The sequence below is a fragment of the Engystomops pustulosus genome, chromosome 4, assembly GCF_040894005.1.
Source record: "Engystomops pustulosus chromosome 4, aEngPut4.maternal, whole genome shotgun sequence".
Classification (NCBI taxonomy): Eukaryota; Metazoa; Chordata; class Amphibia; order Anura; family Leptodactylidae; genus Engystomops; species Engystomops pustulosus.
The window spans coordinates 60,808,876-60,832,732 of record NC_092414.1 but is presented as its reverse complement, the minus strand read 5'-3'; the positions used below and the strand labels follow the sequence as shown (position 1 = coordinate 60,832,732).

The following is a 23,857-nucleotide window of genomic DNA, read 5'->3' as shown; positions in this document are numbered from 1 at the left end:
TACGTGTTTTTGATGCCAGAAAGTGATATTTATTATATTTATACAGAAGTGATCAAAAGGTGTGACGTTTCGACCTACACTCAGGTCTTTGTCAAACACTGAAAGACATAAAGGCGATTGTACATAAATATTTACATAAATATTTACATATATACATAAATGCGTTGGTAGGATCATAAATGACCATGATGGTATAAGGTATGCGGAGTGAAGGAAGGCAATATCCTATGCTGACACCAGGTAAGAACATGTAGCCAGACTGGACTCCTGAATGGCAGGGTCTAGCTGCATAAGGTGAATGGGACCACATAGTCATTAAGCGGGTACAGGTTAAATAAATCAATAAATCATCAACATCATCATAGTAAAGAGAATCCAACATTTGGGTGCAAAGTGGGGCTTTTGAGGCATGGGGTAGGAGGCAGCAGTAGATTGATAGTGGATGCTATTATGACAAGCCTGAAAATATAAGAGAACATGGCTAGTTACCGATCTGGATGGAAGACAGGGTTAGGCTGGCTGTGCTGGTGAGCGTCCGGTATTGACACTATGGGGCAAATTTACTTACCCGGTCCATTCGCGTTCCAGCGGCGGCTTCTCCGCTCTGGATTCGGGTCCGGCCGGGATTTAATAAGGTAGTTCTTCCGCCGTCCACCAGGTGGCGCTGCTGCGCTGAAAGTAAACTCATCGCGCCGGAATGCACCGAGCTGGACCAGGTGAAGGTAAGCGGTCCTTATGCGACACATTTTCGGTTTTTAAATGCGGCGGTTTTTCCGAATACGTCGGGTTTTCGTTCGGCCACGCCCCCCGATTTCCGTCGCGCGCATGCCAGCGCCGATGCGCCACAATCCGATCGCGTGCGCCAAAATCCCGGGGCAATTTAAGTACAAGCGGCGCAAAACGGAAATATTCGGGTAACACGTCGGGAAAACGCGAATCGGGCCCTTAATAAATGACCCCCTATGTGTCTGTAGGCAGTCTGCTGCTGTGTGCCGCCGTGTAAGGGTTTAAAAGGGCTAAGGAACGCCCCCTTAGTGTGATGCGGTGATCACGTGATGGTCATGTGACGTCACGTGACGTGTAGGAGTGGCGGTGAATAGAGGAGGAGCTCGGATGAGTCATGGGGTAAGTATAATGGAGGCGTGGAGGGGAGGAGTTGACTCAAGTGAGTAGGTCCGCCTCTGTAGATGTCGGGCTGTGTGTAAGCGCGTTGCCATGGTGATGGCTGCGCTAGTAGTACCACGGGCTTATCGAGTGAATGGTAAATGCAGTATGATATGGATGATGTGATGTGGGGTTATATAGGTAAAATTGTCTATTCCGGAGTATGGTGTGTCTATGAAGGGGAAGGTATGGTGCTATGAGACGTGGGGTAGATTGAGTGTATAAGAGATGGAAAGCGGGTTGTGCGTAGGAGATCTTACCACTGTAGAAAAGTATGGTTTCTAAGGTCTCTGGGAAGGAAAGATAGAAAGCATGTTAGTATAATCATAAAATAACAACAGTCATATAACAGTTTACATCAGATAAAGCTAGAAATTTCATAGTCTCTGTTCATTCCACGTGGTTCTAGACTCTGCAAGGTGTGAATCCAATAAGATTCACGTTTCTTCAACAATAGTATACGGTTTCCACCTCTCCTCGGTTTAGGTACATGTTCAAGGACTTGAAACCGTAGTTGGGATACGTTATGGCGCCTACTCTGGAAATGGGCTGGAACAGGTAATAGTAAGTTGTTGGTCCTGATGGTGGACTTGTGTTGCCCTATCCGATCGCCGACTCTTTGGGTGGTTTCACCTATGTAAATTAGGCCACAGGGGCATTTGATGAGGTACACGACAAAATTTGTGTCGCAAGTGAAGAAGTCTCTGATGGGATATGTTTGACCAGTGTGGGGATGGGAGAATGTACTGCCTTTGAGAACGTTGGTGCATTGTGAACAAGATAAACATGGGAATGTGCCCTTCTTGGGTGTGCGGAGAAATTGTTGTCGTGTTGTGTGTGTGTTGGAGCCTATGTCAGCTCGAATGAGGGAGTCCCTGAGATTTTTGGGGCGTTTTCTACACGGTAGGAGAGGTTGCTGGAATTCTGGAATTTCTGGTAGGGCCCTGGTCAGAACTGACCAGTGTCTTCTGAGGATGCGAAGTACTTTGTTGGAGACTGGATGGTATGTATGTACAAATGGTATTCTGGGGTGAGGGGGAGTGGTGTTGGGGGTGGTGTGGCGTACTGTCATGCTATCCGTGATGACTTGCTCCGGATATCCCCTTTCTCTGAATCTATCTGCCATTTCGACAAGGCGGGTGTTTTGTGTATTGATATCGCTGACTAGGCGTCTGACACGGGTAAATTGTGAACGTGGTATGGCCTGGATGGTTGTGGGGGAATGGCAGCTGGTATAGTGTAAGAGACTATTGCGGTCTGTGTCTTTGCGGTAAAGATCAGTAACCAGGAGCCCTGAGTCGTGGAGGGTAACGGTGGTGTCCAGGAAACTAATGGTGACTGGGTCGTGATGTAATGTGAATTGTAGTTCGGAGTAAATGGAGTTCATATGGTGGTGAAACTGGAGGAGTGTCTCAGGTGGGCCGTCCCAGATGCAGAAGATATCATCAATGTATCTCTTATACATGATGGCGTGCTGTATGAAGAGAGGATGGTTGTAAATGAAGCGTCTCTCAAAATGGTCCATGAAGCAATTGGCATAAGGGGGTGCTACATTTGAGCCCATGGCCGTCCCTTGTAGTTGAAGGTAGAATTGGTCTTGGAACATGAAATAGTTCTGTTCTAGGACTAGAGTGAGGAGGTCCGTGTAGAAGGAGATTTTGGATGCTTCGAAGGAGTGTTCAGTCAGTAGCTCGGTGATGGCTAGAATGCCCTTGTTGTGTTGGATGGATGTGTAGAGACTAGTCACATCCCATGTGACTAGTCTGGCTGAGGAGGGGATAGGATCAAGTGTGCGAATGAGATGGAGGAATGATGAGGTGTCAAGTAAGAATGACCGAGTGCTGCGGATTAGAGGTGTGAGAACTTTTTCCAGGAGGATGGATAATGGAGATAGAATGGAGTCTGTTGAAGCCACGATGGGTCTACCTGGTGGTTTGTTGAGCCGTTTGTGTATCTTAGGGAGGGTATAGAAGACTGGTATGACTGGATGGGGATTAGTGAGAAAACGGGAAGTGGTTGTTGAGATGTGGCCCTGTTCTAAGTATTTGTCTAGAGTGTTTTGGATCAGGGATTTGATATCGGGCGTAGGGTCTTTGGATAGTTTGCGATATATGTGTTCCTCGTTTAATTGTCGTAGGCATTCGTCCACATAGTCTCGTTTGTCCATTATTACCAGTGCTCCGCCTTTGTCGGCGGGTTTGATAATAACCTCCTTGTTCTGTAGTAATGCACGCAGTGCTTGTCTGTCCATGGCTGACATGTTGCTCTGAGTTTTGTAATGACCGCGGTTGAGGTCACCACGAAACTTCTCGATGTCCTTGGTGACCATGTGGATGTATGTTTCGATGGCGGGGATGGACTTGGGTGGCATGAATGTGCTTCTGTTCCTCAGGCCCAGATTCCTGATATCTATCATGGAGTCAGTATTGTCTACCAAGGGATGTCGTGGGTTCTCAGACTCCTGGAAGTATCCTTTGAGTCTGATGGTGCGGAAAAACCTCTGGAGGTCCATGTCCAATTGAAACGTATCAAACTGATACGTGGGGCAGAAGGATAGACCTTTCTGTAGTAGTTCTATCTGTGCGGGACTTAGTGAGTGGGAGGATATATTGACGGTAAGGGATTGGGGATTAGGACAGTTCCTACCTGGGAGCGTGTTGTCATCGTGGGTCCTTCCCTGGGTGGTCCGCCTGTGGCCCCTCCTCGTCTTCTTCCTCTTGGACGTGAGTGTTGGTCTAAAAAATGCTGCTGACGTTGGTATGTGGAGCTCTCTGGACCTGAGTCCGAAAGTGATGACTCTCTGGATGATGGTCTGCTGTGATGTCGACCTTGTCTGGAAGAGTAGTTGTCGTGCCATTTGTAGACTCGTTTTTGTCTGTAATCCTCGGTGTCACGGAGGAATTTGCGTCTTTTGGTAGCCTCGACGAGTTTTCGGTGTTCGCTGAGATGTTTGGAGAGTTGTTCTTTCTGTTGTGTGAATTCTTCTGCCGCAAGTGTATCCGATAACTGTTGTTCTATGGTGGTGACTTGTTGTTTCAATTCTTCTATTTCTTTATGGAGATTAGAGACAGTTAGTGTCATAAGATCAAAAGCACATTTATTTAATATGGATTCAAATTGTTTACAATATTCAGTGTTGTCACTAAATATTGTAGGTCGCAGTGGTACCCGCAGGCCACGTGGTATCCTTTCAACCTTGATATATTCTACCAGGGTTGCGCAGTGTAGTTCATAGTTTGTTAACCTCTTAGAGGTTCGTTCGAGGTCACGTATTCTGAATTCTGTTGGAGGTGTCTGCAGAAAATCCCGTGCAATGCTAACCTGGGATAGTATTGCTTCTCTTTCTTCCTGGTTGTAAGTTAAGAACGAACTGGTCATAGTTTCTTCGAGTGCCGAACCGTAAGGGTCAAGTAGTCATCTAATTCGTGCGGTCGCACATCGATATTGGGTGCTGTTAAGGATTAGGGTTCCCACCCCGATAATATCCAAGTACAAGTCCAGTCTGGCTACATGTTCTTACCTGGTGTCAGCATAGGATATTGCCTCCCTCACTCCGCATACCTTATACCATCATGGTCATTTATGATCCTACCAACGCATTTATGTATATATGTAAATATTTATGTAAATATTTATGTACAATCGCCTTTATGTCTTTCAGTGTTTGACAAAGACCTGAGTGTAGGTCGAAACGTCACACCTTTTGATCACTTCTGTATAAATATAATAAATATCACTTTCTGGCATCAAAAACACGTACGGAGTGCTTGGATTTACTTGTACTTAGTATGAGGGTGCAGATTTGAAAATGGGTTGATCATATACGGGGGTTTTGATGCTAAATATGTAAAATTTCATTCAAAACTGTATTTATCCGCAAAAGAGTAAATTCTGAAAATACGGAAAATCTCTATTCGAATTGTAGGCCGCGCAACATCAAAATAAATTATCCAAACATTTCAAAAATGATGAAAATGTAAAGTAGACATATGGGAAATGTTATCCAGCAACTTATTTAGGTGGTAAATCTATCTGCCTGAAAATGCGATGATTTCGGATTTCGAAAATTTTTCTAAAAATTCATAATTTTTTTTTTCTTCTTGTAAATAAACGCAAAACTTATCATCCAAAATTTACCACTAAAATGAAGTACAACATGTGGGGAAAAAACAATCTCAGAATCGCTTTGATAAGTAACAGAATTCAAAAAATTATAACCATATAAAGAGACGCAGGTCAGAATCCAAAAAATGGGGCTGAGCCTTAAGCTATTTAATGGCTGCGTCCTTAAGGTCATACCTCCCAACCGTCCCGTTTTCAGTGAGACAGTCCTGTTTTTTGGGCTCTGTCACGCTGCAACGGACGGGGGAGAGGTTGTCCCGGGCCCCGCCCACTTTTCCCGCTTTGTCCCGCCTCCTCCAGACCCCGTAGTTTAGAGCTGCAGAGCAGCCGAGGCATGGGGGCCGGGAGGAGGCGGGACGAGCCCCTGCTACCTCCTCACATGATGTCTGCACCAATCATGTGAGGAGCTAGCCCCGCCCCCGGCTGGCCACACCCCCTCCGCGAGTCATTCAGACTCCAGCCCGGGAGAAGCTGAATGACTGCAGGTAAGAGACTGAGGGGACAGGGGGGCTGGAGGCTACAGGAGGAGGACAGGGGGCCACAGGGAGAGGAGCCAGCAGGAGGATAGAGGACAGGGGGGGCTGTGGCACAGGAAGAGGTCAGGGGGGCTGGAGGCTACAGGAGCAGGACAGGGGGGGCTGGGGCACAGGAAGAGGACAGGGGGGCTGGAGGCTACAGGAGGAGGACAGGGGGAGCTGGAGGCTACAGGAGGAGAACAAGGGGGGGGGCTGGGGCACATGAAGAGGACAGGGGGGCTGGAGGCTACAGGAGCAGGACAGGGAGGCTGGAGGCTACAGGAAGAGGACAGGGGGGCTGGAGGCTACAGGAGCAGGACAGGGGGGGGGCTGGGGCTGGGGCACAGGAAGAGGACAGGGGGGCTGGAGGCTACAGGAGGAGGACAGGGGGAGCTGGAGGCTACAGGAGGAGAACAGGGGGGGGCTGAGGCACAGGAGGAGGACAGGGGGGTGGAGGCTACAGGAAGAGAATAGGGGGATGGAGGCTACAGGAGGAGGCTGGGGCACAGGAGGAGAATAGAGGAGGAGTCTGCTGGGGTACAGGAGGAGGCTGCTGGAAGACAGGAGGAGGTTGCTGGGGGATGCTGGAGGACAGGAGGAGGCTGCTGGAGGACAGGAGGAGGCTGCTGCGGGACAGGAGGAGGCTAGAAGGCAGGTGGAGGCTGGAGGACAGGAGGATGCTTGAGGAGGCTGGGGGACAGAAGGAGGCTTGGGGACAGGAGAAGGAGGCTGGAGGACACAGGAGGAGGATAGAGAACAGGAGGAGGCTGGAGGACAGGAGGAGGAAGCTGGAGGACAGGAGGGGAGGCTGGAGGACAGGAGGAGGAGGCTGGAGGACCGGAGCTACAGGAGGAGGCTGAAGGACAGGAGGCTACAGGAGGAGGCTTGAGGACAGGAGGCTACAGGAGGAGGCTGGAGGACAGGAGGCTACAGGAGGAGGCTGAAGGACAGGAGGCTACAGGAGGAGGCTGGAGGATAGGCGCTACAGGAGGAGGCTGGAGGACAGGAGGCTACAGGCGGAGGCTGGAGGACAGGAGGGTACAGGAGGAGGCTGGAGGACAGGAGCTACAGGAGGAGGCTGGAGGACAGGAGACTACAGGAGGAGGCTGGAGGACAGGAGACTACAGGAGGAGGCTGGAGGCTACAGGAGGAGGAGGCTGGAGGACAGGAGGTCACAGAAGAAGGCTGGAGGACAGGGGCTACAGGAGGAGGTTGGAGGACAGGGGGCTACAGGAGGAGGCTGGAGGACAGGAGGAGGCTGGAGGACAGGGGGCTACAGGAGGAGGCTGGAGGACAGGAGGAGGCTGGAGGACAGGGGGCTACAGGAGGAGGCTGGAGGACAGGAGGAGGCTGGAGGACAGGGGGCTACAGGAGGAGGCTGGAGGACAGGAGCTACAGGAGGAGGCTGGAGGACAGGAGCTACAGGAGGAGGCTGGAGGACAGGAGGCTACAGGAGGAGGCTGGAGGACAGGAGGCTACAGGAGGAGGCTACAGGAGGAGGCTGGAGGACAGGAGGTTACAGGAGGAGGCTGGAGGACAGGAGGAGGCTGGAGGACAGGAGGCTACAGGAGGAGGCTGTAGGAAAGGAGGCTACAGGAGGAGGCTGGAGGACAGGAGGCTACAGGAGGAGGCTGGAGGACAGGAGACTACAGGAGGAGGCTGGAGGACAGGAGACTACAGGAGGAGGCTGGAGGACAGGAGGCTACAGGAGGAGGCTGGAGGACAGGAGACTACAGGAGGAGGCTGGAGGACAGGAGGATACATTATGAGGAGGATAGAGAACTGGGACCACACCATGTGAGGAGGGGTGGGGGTTTGAGTACAGATAGATTTATGTGTAAGTTTGGGGAGATAAATAAAAGTCGAAAACTAAATGTAAAGGGAGGATAAAATTAAAGAGGGGTTTTATATGTTGCAGATTTGCATTAGGGGGTATTATAAGGGTCCATGGGGGTGGGGTGGCCAAAGTAAGAGGCATCGTTCGATATTGTACTATGCTTGTGGGTGGGACAATGGGCGTTTAGAAAAAAAGGGGGAGGGGCTTTTGTCCCTCTTTCTCTCGTCCAAAAGTTAGGAGGTATGCTTAAGGGGTTAATAAAAGATGTACAGTGCAATTACACTGAGTATTGTCAGCATCACTTGTCAGGTGCTCAATAAGGATTACATAGCTTCAGAGATTCCACCACTAGGACATGAGAGAACAGGCGCACCTAGTGGAGGCTGAGAGAACTGACAGAGTTCTCATCCACATTGAGATGACATTGAGTGGCCCAGGAAACGGAGAAAGCTGCAAAGGCAGCAGGAGCAACAGCATCATCTCCGAAGGGATTGGTAGCATTTCTCCACTAGTGCCAGCACTGCCAGCATAGTGCCAGCATAGTGCCGGGATACTGCCAGCATAGTGCCAGGATAGTGCCAGCATAGTGCCTGGAGGCAGACTGCGAGATCTGTAACAGCTATTATACAGTGAATGTAACTCTAATGTAACTGTCTCCTATGTTCACTCCTCCATGCCCAGTTAAAGGGATATGGTGGCATGAATGTTCACTCCTCCATGCCCAGTTAAAGGGATATGGTGGCATGGATGTTCACTCCTCCATGCCAAGTTAAAGGGATATGGTGGCATGAATGTTCACTCCACCATGCCCAGTTAAAGGGATATGGTGGCATGGATGTTCACTCCTCCATGCCCAGTTAAAGGGATATGGTGGCATGAATGTTCACTCCTCCATAACCAGTTAAAGGGATATGGTGGCATGAATGTTCACTCCTCCATGCCCAGTTAAAGGGATATGGTGGCATGAATGTTCACTCCTCCATAACCAGTTAAAGGGATATGGTGGCATGAATGTTCACTCCTTCATGCCCAGTTAAAGGGATATGGCGTCATAGATGTTCAATCCTTCATGCCCAGTTAAAGGGATATGGTGTCATGTAGGTTCACTCCTCCATGCCCAGTTAAAGGGATATGGTGGCATGAATGTTCACTCCTCCATGCCCAGTTAAAGGGATATGGTGGCATGAATGTTCACTCCTCCATACCCAGTTAAAGGGATATGGTAGCATGAATGTTCACTCCTCCATACCCAGTTAAAGGGATATGGTGGCATGAATGTTCACTCCTTCATGCCCAGTTAAAGGGATATGGTGGCATGAATGTTCACTCCTCCATGCCCAGTTAAAGGGATATGGTGGCATAGATGTTCAATCCTCCATACCCAGTTAAAGGGATATGATGGCATAGATGTTAACTCCTCAATGCCCAGTTAAAGGGATATGGTGGCATGAATGTTCACTCCTCCATGCCCAGTTAAAGGGATATGGTGGCATAGATGTCCACTCCTCCATGCCCAGTTAAAGGGATATGGTGGCATAGATGTTCACTCCTCAATGCCCAGTTAAAGGGATATGGTGGCATGAATGTTCACTCCTCCATGCCCAGTTAAAGGGATATGGTGGCATAGATGTTCACTCCTCAATGCCCAGTTAAAGGGATATGGTGGCATGAATGTTCACTCCTCCATGCCCAGTTAAAGGGATATGGTGGCATGGATGTTCACTCCTCCATGCCCAGTTAAAGGGATATGGTGGCATGAATGTTCACTCCTCCATGCCCAGTTAAAGGGATATGGTGGCATGAATGTTCACTCCTCCATGCACAGTTAAAGGGATATGGTGGCATGAATGTTCACTCCTCCATAACCAGTTAAAGGGATATGGTGGCATGAATGTTCACTCCTCCATGCCCAGTTAAAGGGATATGGTGGCATGAATGTTCACTCCTCCATAACCAGTTAAAGGGATATGGTGGCATGAATGTTCACTCCTTCATGCCCAGTTAAAGGGATATGGCGTCATAGATGTTCAATCCTTCATGCCCAGTTAAAGGGATATGGTGTCATGTAGGTTCACTCCTCCATGCCCAGTTAAAGGGATATGGTGGCATGAATGTTCACTCCTCCATACCAAGTTAAAGGGATATGGTGGCATGAATGTTCACTCCTCCATGCCCAGTTAAAGGGATATGGTGGCATGAATGTTCACTCCTCCATACCCAGTTAAAGGGATATGGTAGCATGAATGTTCACTCCTCCATACCCAGTTAAAGGGATATGGTGGCATGAATGTTCACTCCTCCATGCCCAGTTAAAGGGATATGGTGGCATAGATGTTCAATCCTCCATGCCCAGTTAAAGGGATATGATGGCATAGATGTTAACTCCTCAATGCCCAGTTAAAGGGATATGGTGGCATGAATGTTCACTCCTCCATGCCCAGTTAAAGGGATATGGTGGCATAGATGTTCACTCCTCCATGCCCAGTTAAAGGGATATGGTGGCATAGATGTTCACTCCTCAATGCCCAGTTAAAGGGATATGGTGGCATGAATGTTCACTCCTCCATGGCCAGTTAAAGGGATATGGTGGCATGGATGTTCACTCATCCATGCCCAGTTAAAGGGATATGGTGGCATGAATGTTCACTCCTCCATGCCCAGTGAAAGGGATATGGTGGCATGAATGTTCACTCCTCCATACCCAGTTAAAGGGATATGGTCGCATGAATGTTCACTCCTTCATGCCCAGTTAAAGGGATATGGCATCATAGATGTTCAATCCTTCATGCCCAGTTAAAGGGATATGGTGTCATGTAGGTTCACTCCTCCATGCCCAGTTAAAGGGATATGGTGGCATGAAAGTTCACTCCTCCATACCAAGTTAAAGGGATATGGTGGCATGAATGTTCACTCCTCCATACCCAGTTAAAGGGATATGGTAGCATGAATGTTCACTCCTCCATACCCAGTTAAAGGGATATGGTGGCATGAATGTTCACTCCTTCATGCCCAGTTAAAGGGATATGGTGGCATGAATGTTCATTCCTCCATGCCCAGTTAAAGGGATATGGTGGCATAGATGTTCACTCCTCCATGCCCAGTTAAAGGGATATGATGGCATAGATGTTCACTCCTCCATGCCCAGTTAAAGGGATATGGTGGCATGAATGTTCACTCCTCCATGCCCAGTTAAAGGGATATGGTGGCATAGATGTTCACTCCTCCATGCCCAGTTAAAGGGATATGGTGGCATAGATGTTCACTCCTCAATGCCCAGTTAAAGCGATATGGTGGCATGAATGTTCACTCCTCCATGCCCAGTTAAAGGGATATGGTGGCATGGATGTTCACTCATCCATGCCCAGTTAAAGGGATATGGTGGCATGAATGTTCACTCCTCCATGCCCAGTGAAAGGGATATGGTGGCATGAATGTTCACTCCTCCATACCCAGTTAAAGGGATATGGTCGCATGAATGTTCACTCCTTCATGCCCAGTTAAAGGGATATGGCATCATAGATGTTCAATCCTTCATGCCCAGTTAAAGGGATATGGTGTCATGTAGGTTCACTCCTCCATGCCCAGTTAAAGGGATATGGTGGCATGAATGTTCACTCCTCCATACCAAGTTAAAGGGATATGGTGGCATGAATGTTCACTCCTCCATACCCAGTTAAAGGGATATGGTAGCATGAATGTTCACTCCTCCATACCCAGTTAAAGGGATATGGTGGCATGAATGTTCACTCCTTCATGCCCAGTTAAAGGGATATGGTGGCATGAATGTTCATTCCTCCATGCCCAGTTAAAGGGATATGGTGGCATAGATGTTCACTCCTCCATGCCCAGTTAAAGGGATATGATGGCATAGATGTTCACTCCTCAATGCCCAGTTAAAGGGATATGGTGGCATGAATGTTCACTCCTCCATGCCCAGTTAAAGGGATAAGGTGGCATAGATGTCCACTCCTCCATGCCCAGTTAAAGGGATATGGTGGCATAGATGTTCACTCCTCCATGCCCAGTTAAAGGGATATGGTGGCATGAATGTTCACTCCTCCATGCCCAGTTAAAGGAATATGGCGCAATAGATGTTCACTCCTTCATGCGCAGTTAAATGGATATGGTGGCATGAATGTTCACTCCTCCATGCCCAGTTAAAGGGATATGGTGGCATAGATGTTCACTCCTCCATGCCCAGTTAAAGGAATATGGCGCAATAGATGTTCACTCCTCCATGCCCAGTTAAAGGGATATGGTGGCATTAATGTTTACTCCTCCATGCCCAGTTAAAGGGATATGGTGGCATAGATGTTCACTCCTCCATACCTAGTTAAAGGGATATGGTGGCATTGATGTTCACTCCTCCATGCCCAGTTAAAGGGATATGGCACAATAGATGTTCACTCCTTCATGCCCAGTTAAAGGGATATGGTGTCATGTATGTTCACTCCTCCATGCCCAGTTAAAGGGATATGGTAGCATGAATGCTTACTCCTCCATGCCCAGTTAAAGGGATATGGTGGCATAGATGTTCACTCCTCAATGCCTAGTTAAAGGGATTTTGTGGCATGAATGTTCACTCATCCATGCCCAGTTAAAGGGATATGGCGTCATAGATGTTCACTCCTTCATGCCCAGTTAAAGGGCTATGGTGTCATGTAGGTTCACTCCTGCATACCCAGTTAAAGGGATATGGCGTCATAGATGTTCACTCTTTCATGCCCAGTTAAAGGGATATGGTGGCATAGATGTTCACTCCTCCATGCCCAGTTAAAGGGATACTGTGGCATGGATGTTCACTCCTCCATGCCCAGTTAAAGGGATATGGTAGCATGAATGCTCACTCCTCCATAGCCAGTTAAAGGGATATGGCGCAATAGATTTTCACTCCTCCATGCCCAGTTAAAGGGATATGGTAGCCTAAGTGCTCACTTCTCCATGGCCAGTTAGAGGGATATGGTGGCATGAATGTTCACTCCTCCATGCCCAGTTAAAGGGATAAGGTGGCATGAATGTTCACTCCTCCATGCCCAGTTAAAGGGATAAGGTGGCATGAATGTTCACTCCTCTATGCCCAGTTAAAGGGATATGGCGCAATAGATGTTCACTCCTTCATGCCCAGTTAAAGGGATATGGCATCATAGATGTTTACTCCTTCATGCCCAGTTAAAGGGATATGGTGTTATAGATGTTCACTCCTCCATGCCCAGTTAAAGGGATATGGTGGCATAGATGTTCACTCCGCCATGCCCAGTTAAAGGGATATGGCGTCATAGATGTTCACTCCTGCATGCCCAGTTAAAGGGATTTGGTGGCATGGATGTTCACTCCTCCATGCCCAGTTAAAGGGATATGGCGTCATAGATGTTCACTCCTTCATGCCCAGTTAAAGGGATATGGTGTTATAGATGTTCACTCATCCATGCCCAGTTAAAGGGATATGGCGCAATAGATGTTCACTCCTTCATGCCCAGTTAAAGGGATATGGCATCATAGATGTTCACTCCTTCATGCCCAGTTAAAGGGATATGGTGTTATAGATGTTCACTCCTCCATGCCCAGTTAAAGGGATATGGTGGCATAGATGTTCACTCCTTCATGCCCAGTTAAAGGGATATGGTGGCATGAATGTTCACTCCTCCATGCCCAGTTAAAGGGATATGGTGGCATGGATGTTCTCTCCTCCATGCCCAGTTAAAGGGATATGGTGGCATGGATGTTCACTCCTCCATGCCCAGTTAAAGGGATATGGTGGCATGTATGTTCCTTCCATCTTTCCCAGATAAAAGGATATGGCATCATGTATGTTCACTCCTTCATGCCCAGTTAAAGGGATATGTTGCCATGGATGTTCACTACTTCATGCCCGGTAAAGGGATATATCGTCTTGTATGTTCACCCCTTCACGCCCAGTTAAAGGGATATGGTGGAATGTATACTCTCTCCTTCATGCCCAGTTAAAGGGCTATGGCTTCATGTATGTTCACTCCTTCTGTTTAGAGGCCCCACCTCTGCACTGCAGGATGTGTGAATGTCGGGACGTCTCAGCGCTCCACTGATTCACCTTATTATTTAGCACTGCATAACTTCAGCAGTTCCCGGAATTCAGGCTGGTATGAAGTAACTTCATCTTCCAGAAGTAGGAGGAGGGAAAGTAGGAGCCCAGGTGAGCAAATAGGAGCGGAGTCAGTAGTTCCCATTCATCACATAGTTGTATTGTGCAAGCGGCACATCACCCCCAGCAAAGGATAGACAGCAGACTGCAAGATGAACTAAACATCCTGTCCACTGTACCAAGCTGCCGCAAGCTCCCGGAGGAATAGGGAGAAGCTCTGCAGCCTCTCGTCAGCCTCAGCTACACCCAACCATCCTGCTGGAATGCAAGTATCTGTGTAAAACACAAGTGTGTAATACGCAAAGTGAAAAGTTTGTCTAATATAAACTCAGAGAGTGTTCATAGACATTCAATGCAATATTTGGATGCATATATGTGTAATAAATAGCTTGTAATTAGATTTGTGTGTGCTTATGTTATGGGAATATATTTGTACATACATAAGTGTATACCTGTACATATGCTACTGTATACTGTGACTGTCAGGAATCGCTGCTCCCCCCCCCCCCCCCCCCCCCCGGATGTGAGTGCAATGAGGTGCTTGCACAGTAAAGACAGAGTGCACTGAGCCGGGTGCTGAGACCTCTGGGCTGACTGTTAGTATAAATGTTTGGGTTTTTTAAAGGATAGAACACAGCAATTTGGTGTACCAAACCACTAGTCCATAACGGATGTGGGTGGTTTAGAGTCCCAAGTTGATTGACAGCTCATGTGTACTAAATATGTGTGACTACATGTGGCACAAGTGTATTGATGTAGCTGTGTGTAATGAGTGTGTGGCCATACATTACTGTACATTATGCATATGTCTGATTTTGTATTTACTAAGCTTGGGTGCGGCCGGGGATGTGTCTTGTGAATTGGTGCTAGGTAGTAATATTGTATCACCTCTGTAAAATGCTCCATTACATACATTACATTGTGATGTAACAAAATCTGCTGCCTAAGAGTCCAAAAAGACGTGGAGCCGGCCCTGCACTTAGAAATGGCAGAGAGAGAATAACACTAGTATTAGTCCAAATGGCACTAACATATTTGGCTGATACAGTAGTAGTGCTTCATGAGTGCATTGGAAGCATTGACACAGACAGGCAGTCCCAGGGTTACATACAAAATAGGTTCTTTAGGTTTGTTCTTAAGTAGAATTTTTACTCCAGTCAGAACTGTATATTTTATCATTGTAGATCCAGACAAAATACATTTTTGCCCAAGTGAATTGGATTTTCAAATTATTTGCTGTAATGGGACCAAGTATTATTAATACAGCTTCATTACAGACACCTTACAGCTGATCATTGCAATCTGGGGCTAGAGTAATAGCATCCAGAGAGGTCACCAGAGGTCACAGTGGGCAGAGGGGTCTGTCTGTAAGTAGGGGTTGTGTGTCCTTATGTATAGGACCGCCTGTACTTAGCATTTGGTCTTTTATGTTAGGATTTTTTATTTCAATTGTTCTGCTCCCATCATAGAACAGAATGAGTGAAACTTCCAACTTTGACTTGAAAGCAGTGTAAGGCGGCATTCACACAATGTATACCGCCACACCGCAGTACTACAGGCATACATCGTCACTGCGGAGAGGAGCAGGGGATGGGCGCAGCTCACACCCGCCCTCCACATAGGAATACACAGCGCACAGATAGCTTTCTACACTGTACTGCTCCCGGACAGGGCTGTGAGCCCATAGAAGTGTATAGGAGATGTATGTACGTGTATGGCGTCAGGTATGTTTACTTCTTCATGCCCAGTTAAAGGGATATGGCGTCAGGTATGTTTACTTCTTCATGCCCAGTTAAAGGGATATGGCCTCATGTATGTTTACTTCTTCATTCCCAGTCAAAGGGATATGGCTTCATGCATGTTTACTTCTTCATGCCCAGTTAAAGGGATATGGCGGCATGTATGTTTACTTCTTCATGCCCAGTTAAAGGGATATGGCGGCATGTATGTTTACTTCTTCATGCCCAGTTAAAGGGATATGGCGGCATGTATGTTTACTTCTTCATGCCCAGTTAAAGGGATATGGCGGCATGTATGTTTACTTCTTCATGCCCAGTTAAAGGGATATGGTGTCATGTATTTTCACTCCTCCATGCCCAGTTAAAGGGATATGGCTTCATGTATGTTCACTCCTCCATGCCCAGTTAAAGGGATATGTCGTCATGTATGTTCACTCCATCATGCCCAGTTAAAGGGATATGGCTTGCATGTATGTTTACTCCTCCATGCCCATTTAAAGGGATATGGCATCATAGATGTTCACTCCTTCAACCCAGTTAAAGGGATATGCCGTCATGTGTGCTCACTCCTCCATGCCAGTTAAAGGGATATGTTGTCATGTATGTTTACTCCTTCACGCCCAGTTAAAGGGATATGGCATCATGTACGTACACTCCTCCATGCCCAGTTAAAGGGATATGGCATCATGGATGTTTACGCCTTCATGCCCAGTTAAAGGGATATGGTGTCGTGTATGTTCACTGCATCATGCCCAGTTAAAGGGATACGGCATCATAGATGTTCACTCCTTCAAACCCAGTTAAAGGGATATGTCGTCATGTATGTTCACTCCTCCATGCCCAGTTAAAGAGATATGGCTGCATGTATGTTTACGCCTTCATGCCCAGTTAAAGGGATATTGTGGCATGTATGTTTGCTCCTTCATGCCCAGTTAAAGGGATATCGTGGCATGTATGTTCACTCCTTCATTCGCAGTTAAAGGGATATCGTGGCATGTATGTTCACGCCTTCATTCACAGTTAAAGGGATATCATGTCAGGTATGTTCACTGCATCATGCCCGATTAAAGGGATATGGTGGCATGTATGTCTACTCCTCCATGCCCAGTTAAAGGGATATGGCTGCATGTATGTTTAATCCTCCATGCCCAGTTAAAGGGATATGGCTTCATGTATGTTCACTCCTTCTTGCCCAGTTAAAGGGATATGGCATCATAGATGTTCACTTCTTCAAACACAGTTAAAGGGATATGTTGTCATGTATGTTCACTTCTTCAAACCCAGTTAAAGGGATATGTTGTCATGTATGTTCACTCCTCCATGCCCAGTTAAAGGGATATGGTGGCATGTATGTTCACTCCTTCACGCCCAGTTAAAGGGATATGGCGTCCTGTATGCTCACTCCTCCATTCCCAGTTAAAGGGATATGGCGTCCTGTATGCTCACTCATCATGCCCAGTTAAAGAGATATGGCGTCCTGTATGCTCACTCCTTCATACCCAGTTGAAGGGATATGACTGCACGTATGTTCACTCCTTCATGCCCAGTTAAAGGGATATGACATCATATATGTTTAATCTTTCATGCCCAGTTAGGGGCAGTATTATAGTAGTTATATTCTTGTACATAGGGGGGAATATTATAGTAGTTATATTCTTGTACATAGGGGGGAATATTATAGTAGTTATATTCTTGTACATAGGGGGCAGTATTATAGTAGTTATATTCTTGTACATAGGGGCAGTATTATAGTAGTTATATTCTTGTACATAGGGTCAAGATTATAGTAGTTATATTCTTGTACATAGGGGGCAGTATTATAGTAGTTATACTCTTGTACATAGGGGCAGTATTATAGTAGTTATATTCTTGTACATAGGGGGCAGTATTATAGTAGTTATATTCTTGTACATAGGGGGCAGTATTATAGTAGTTATATTCTTGTACATAGGGGCAGTATTATAGTAGTTATATTCTTGTACATAGGGGCAGTATTATAGTAGTTATATTCTTGTACATAGTGGGCAGTATTATAGTAGTTATATACTTGTATATAGGGGGCAGTATTATAGTAGTTATATTCCTGTACATAGGGGGCAGTATTATAGTAGTTATATTCTTGTACATAGTGGGCAGTATTATAGTAGTTATATACTTGTATATAGGGGGCAGTATTATAGTAGTTATATAATAAAAGGCTAGAATAGGTCAGTGCAGGAGATAATTAATATGAATACCTGCTTGGCTGCATGCAGGGCACAGTACTGGGGTCCACCAGAGCCCCTGCATGCATCGGGTTATTCACAATTACCTGCTGCATGGGCTCAGACAATTTCCTCCATCATGAATATTATCTTGTTTGTGCACTGTATTGTAGTCTGCTGTGAGGTCTATGTTACTTATTGCGAATGCAGTATTATGCAGTAGTGGTTTTTGGGGGGTATTTACACTGCACTATGGTTTTGGCACATTTAAGGTTTTGGTTACTAGTGCGGCCCCCTGAAAAGTAGCAGTATGACAATGCAGCCCTTGGGTCAAAAACGATTGTGCAACCCTTCTCTATATTGTTAAAGTTTCCTTGTAGATTCTAAAGCAACATGGCAAAAAGTGTGATATTGTCAGTTGACCTCCAATAATACTGAGATAAGGTGTGATACTAACCTAAGATCTAAGCAGTTATACCTCACAGCAGTTTGACACATCTGACCTGAGCTTAGTGTAAATTCCTGCCACAGAACTCTCATACTGTGTGTATAACTTTGATATTCTAACATTAGTAGCAATATCCTGAACATCTGAGATTAGGAATTAGTCACTTCAAAGAAACATTCACAGTTGTGTGCAGTTCTACTCATCTATTTTATTCATTTTTATGATTAGAGAAAGTAAATCATTGATAGTTAGAGAAAGTTATTCATTGAGTGAAGGAAAAATCATCTGGAAATTATTGTGTGTATTCATTCTTTAATCATCTTCCATTTCTTTCATGGAAGTTCCTGGAATAGAAAAATAGTTTCAGTTCATTTTCTGAAAGTTTCACATTTTATAGACCCAGGACTCAACAATAACAAAGCTTAGTGGTTTGTTTTACTTTCACAAATTTGAAGTACTATATACTACATACGAAACCTGTTTAAAGTGGGAAGGAAAATAGGTGTGGTTCACCTTTACACACTAGTTTAACCAATGCATCGCAAGCTCAACCCAATAACAAGATGGCTTAAAACAAAAGTATAACAACATTTCAGAACAGACTTATAGATATGCCAATTTGTGAGACACCTGATAAATTTTACAAATGTTTTAGTTTCTTTTTGACAGTGTGGACATGTGCAATTACACAAATTGATAAGATTTGATTAGGTGTTAGAATGTCCTACTCTTATATGGGCGATTTGTGACCCATTGCTGACTACTAGAAAAATCCCACATATGACTGATATGCAGAGCGGCGCAGCACAGATCCTGCACGCCACTGGCATCCTTGGACAATGACTGTGACTTGGCAAACTCCAGTCACCAGCATGGGAACGTGATTGGAGTATTACTTATGGTAAGCTGTATAAAAATAAATTAGGGAGCAGAACTCCATATATGGAGGCTGCAGAGTTAATAAATTGGGGTGAGGGCACTGTCTATAATTAAACTGGGTGACTACATTTGTGGGCCAGATAGTGATTAAACTGGAGGAGGGGCTGTATATAATTAAACTGAGGGGGTGCTGCATATGGGAAACTGTTTATAATTAAACTGTGGGAGGCTGTGTAGGAAAGGCTGTATATAGAGGTCTTTAACCCCTTAGCGCTCCGTGGTGGATATATATCCGCCCTGGAGCGCAGTGACTTAGCGCTCTGTGGCGGATATATCCGCCACGGAGCTGATGCCGGTTCGGCCAAACCGGCATCGGGAAACACGGGAACTAACCGGCACCCCAGTAACTGTAACTAGCCGGCACCCCAGTGTAACACCCTCGATCGGAGTGAGCTCCGATCGCGGGTGTGTAACCTGTTAAATGCTGCAGTCAGCGCGACCGCGGCATCTAACATGCCTCTGGGGGATCTTTCGCCCCCCTGAACCGTTTTTGGGGGGCGCCGATCGTTGCTATGGCATTTCTGGGGTCCAATCGGGACCCCAACAATGCCTGAAGACAGTGCCTGAAAGATGGCGTCTATGACGTCATCTTACTGGTACAGTGCCAGCCTATGCATGTGCATAGGATGACACTGCTAATACCCTGCAATACATCAGTATTGCAGAATATTATCATGAACAAGCAATCACTGTGCACCCATAAAACAAGTAACGTCCGCATGTGGGGGGTCTCTGTACTTGGGAGAAATTGCAGAACAAATTGTGGGTTTTCTATTTTTATCTTTTGGAAATGTGTAAATTTTAGGGCTAAATTAACGTATAACCGGTACAATTTGACCAATCTAAATTTCAGCAACTTATTTGGTGGTAAATCTATCTACCTGAAAATGTAATGATTTCTAATTTCAAAAAAGTGAAATTTTTTTTAAAAATTCAGCATTTTTTCTTTTCTTGCGCAATAAACTTATCAGCCAACATTTACCACTAAAATGAGCACAACATGTGAGGAAAAAACAGTCTCAGAATCGCTTTCATAAGTAACAGTGTTCAAAAGTTATAACCATATACAGTCATAATCCAAAAAATGGGGCTGAGTCTTAAGCTTTAAGATGGCTGCGTCCTTAAGGGGTTAAATAAATGTAAGGGGGTCTGTAACGTAATCATATCTTTATATATTAATATATAAATAGGTTGTAGATATATAGATTAGGGCCGATTAGTGATTAAACTGGGGGGAGGGCTGCTGTCTTTAATTAAACTGGCGGGATCTATATATGGGGGGGGTGGATAATAATTAAACTGGGGGGCCTGAATAATCAAAGACTGTACACTGGGGTCTTTAAATAAATAAAGAGGGGGTTCTGTAATAAAATAATATATATAATAGTAATAATATATATCCATGCAGGGTGCTATATATATTCTTATGTATAAAGTTATTAGGTGAGCTGTGTACAGGCAGTCTCCGGGTTACATACAAGTTAGGGTCTGTAGGTTTGTTCTTAAGTTGAATTTGTATGTAAGTCGGAACTGTATATTTTATCATTGTAATCCCAGCCAGAACTTTTTTGGTCTCTTCGACAATTGGATTTTAAAAATGTTGGGTTGTCATAAGAATCAGGATTAATAATAAAGCTTCATTACAGACACCTGTGATAACTGTTACAGCTGTTTATTGTAGCCTGGGACTAAAGCACAATAAATTACCAATATCCAGTGGTCCGTTTATAACTAGGGGTCGTATGTAAGTCGAGTGTTCTTAAGTAGGGGACCGTCTGTATAAAGTAGTAGCAGGCTGTACATAAATAATAACAAGTTGGCCTATATTAACCCGTAGCTCTACGGGGCAGAGGTATAAGGGATGTATGAAGAGGGCTCACGGGCTGAGTCCTCTTCATACAGAGGTGGGGGTTGTTGCATATTGCAGCAAACCCCCACCGCTAATAACCGCAGTCAGTGCTTGCACCGATCGCGGCTATTAACCCTTTCAACGCTGCCGGCAAAGTCGCCGGCGGTGTTTAAAAGACGGCGGCTCGCGGGCGCCGCCATCTTTATTACGATCGCCGCGCCCCCGAACGTTTGACCCGAGACTATCTGGCATCTGCAGATTTGTTACAATGAGCCAGTGGCTCATTGTAATGAATGTGCTGCAAAAATGCCATATATTGCAATACAGAAGTATTGCAGTATATGGTAGGAGCGATCTGACTATCTAGGGTTAATGTACCCTAGATGGTCAAAAAATAGTGAAAAAAAAGGAAAATAAAAGGAAAAAAAATTAAAAAAATTAATAAAATATAAAAAATTCAAATCACCCCCCTTTCCCTAGAACAGATATAAAACATAATAAACAGTAAAAATCACAAACATATTAGGTATCGCCGCGTCCCAAAATGCCCGATCTATCAAAATATAAAAACGGTTATGAGCGGCGGTGACCTCCGAGGCGGGAAATGGCGCCCAAATGTCCGAAATGCGACTTTTATACCTTTTTACATCACATAAAAAATGAAATAAAAAATGATCAAAATGTCGCACAGACCTCAAAATGGTAGCAATGAAAACGTTGCATCATTTCGCAAAAAATGACCCCTCACACATCTCCGTGCGCCAAAGTATGAAAAAGTTTTTAGCGCACGAAGATGGCAAAATTTTTTTTTCTTTTTTGTACACATTCGTTTAATTTTTGAAAATGTATTAAAACACAATAAAACCTATATAAATTTGGTATCACCGCGATCGCACCAAACCAAAGAATAAAGTAGGCATGTTATTTGGAGCGAAGAGTGAAAGTCGTAAAAACTGAGCCCACAAGAACGTGACGTTTTTTTCAATTTTTCCACATTTGGAATTTTTTTTCAGCTTCATAGTACACGGCATGTTAAAATAAATAACAGTACGGGAAAGTAAAATTTGTTATGCACAAAATAAGCCCTCACACAGGTCTGTACACGTAAAAATGAAAAAGTTATGGATTTTTGAAGTTGGAGAGCGAGAAATGAGCGGAAAAACCCTGCGTCCTTAAGGGGTTAATTAGAGGGAACATTATATTATTCATGCTGTTACCACAAGATGCATTGAGGGAGATGTATTCATGTGTTGGTCTTTAGACCAGTAGAAATAGACAATAGACAATCTGTCTACGCCAGGAAACTGCAGTCATTTACACCTGAATGATGCCCTGAATCACATTCACTGAAAAAGGGACATGTCCTCGGTAACTAAGGAGCATGACGGGACAGAAAATATCCTGAGCACCAGAAAGTTCAATCCTTTTTTTTAAAAGTATTTATTTTTGCAAATTTTTTGGAAAAATTTTTTTTAACAATTGCAATAAACAAACCAAAGAACAAGATTGTCTGTTACATACTTTCTTCCCCACAATACAGAATAATTGAATAGCATCCGTGGTAATGAACAGGATCTTATTGCGTTCCAATATTAACTAAGGGATATACCGCGATAAGTGACAGCAGATATTGTAACCAGACATCTTGATACAACACAAATAACTATTGACACATAGACAATCAGTCACACACACACACACACACACCAGCACGCTCAGTCTCCGTCATCATGGAGAGGAGTATATATCACATGTGATTATAAGGCTGTATGTGGAGTCTCGCACCATCTGGACCAGATGCGGTCAAACTTCTGGGGACACTTCCTGTTGACATACAGGGACCGGTAGTGGGGAATGACGCAGAAAGTTCAATCCTAACAGCAAACTAGACCAACTAATAGTGTTCTCTGTAGCTGCTGTTTTCAAAAGGATCTGTCTATTTATCTATGTTAGTTAGTATGAAAGTGTTTCTTTATGATGAAGGAAAAGATAAATAAAAAGACAGAGTGATGAAGGAATATTTTCCTGCTTATTTTTTCCTATTTGTGTCCAGGATATGTATAAAGAAGAAAAAAGAACTTACCTTTATTCAAGGGAATGATGATCAAATTCAATGTAATCCAAGAATGCCACCAACTGCACCACCAGGGCCAGCAACTGCACCACCGACGCCAGCAACTGCACCACTGAGGCCAGCAACTGCACCACCGACGGTAGCAAGAATACCAGCAACAGTACCAGAGAGAGCAGTCACTAGTCCACCAACAATGCCTAGAACTACTGCCAGAAGTGGGCCAAGAGTTAGAGCCTGTAAAGTGTAAAACACATCATTATAAACTATATAAAGTATAAACATGGCCATTCTTACCACCGGGCAGGACCTGCAAACACCTGGGGCACTGACCAGAGAGCGCCACAGAGGGCTGCCGGACTGGGAAAGAAGACACAACTGTGCCTCTCCCTCTCCTGCACTCCCAGCTCTCATGTTTGCCGGGATCACATCACAGCATAGAATGTAGAAACCAAACAAGTGGAAGGACGATTAGTTTCTGGCTGCCTGAGAACGATTCCTTATGTAATTATCAATTCCATATGCAATTACATCTGCTTGTGAGACTGATGATCCAGTGTCAGCAGTATTAGTCCATCATGTGTATATATATATATATATGTGTGTGGGTGTGTCCGCAGCATTAGTGTATCATATGTATTGTATATATGTGTGTGTCTGCAGCATTAGTGTATCATATGTATTGTATATATGTGTGTGTCTGCAGCATTAGTGTATCATATGTATTGTATATATGTGTGTGTCTGCAGCATTAGTGTATCATATGTATTGTATATATGTGTGTGTCTGCAGCATTAGTGTATCATATGTATTGTATATATGTTTGTGTCTGCAGCATTAGTGTATCATAT

The 23,857-nt window shown here is 45.1% G+C and overlaps 1 protein-coding gene and 1 long non-coding RNA gene across 2 annotated transcripts in view; one reads left to right on the top strand and one right to left on the bottom strand.

Annotated features, from left to right (window-relative positions):
* Positions 1-1,063: 1,063 nt before the first annotated feature.
* On the top strand, positions 1,064-23,327 carry LOC140128973 (uncharacterized). Its single transcript, XR_011855219.1, has 2 exons — positions 1,064-1,125; positions 22,989-23,327. It is a non-coding gene; the product is annotated as an uncharacterized lncRNA (long non-coding RNA).
* Positions 18,331-23,857, bottom strand: part of LOC140128972 (uncharacterized) — a 20,412-nt gene continuing 14,885 nt past the window's right edge. Inside the window, exons 9-10 of the mRNA XM_072150645.1 lie at positions 23,019-23,243; positions 18,331-18,491 (exon numbers count right to left, since the gene is read on the bottom strand). Coding sequence (XP_072006746.1) covers positions 23,046-23,243 — 198 coding nt within the window. The 3' untranslated portion in view covers positions 18,331-18,491; positions 23,019-23,045. The remainder of the gene's footprint in view (positions 18,492-23,018; positions 23,244-23,857) is intronic.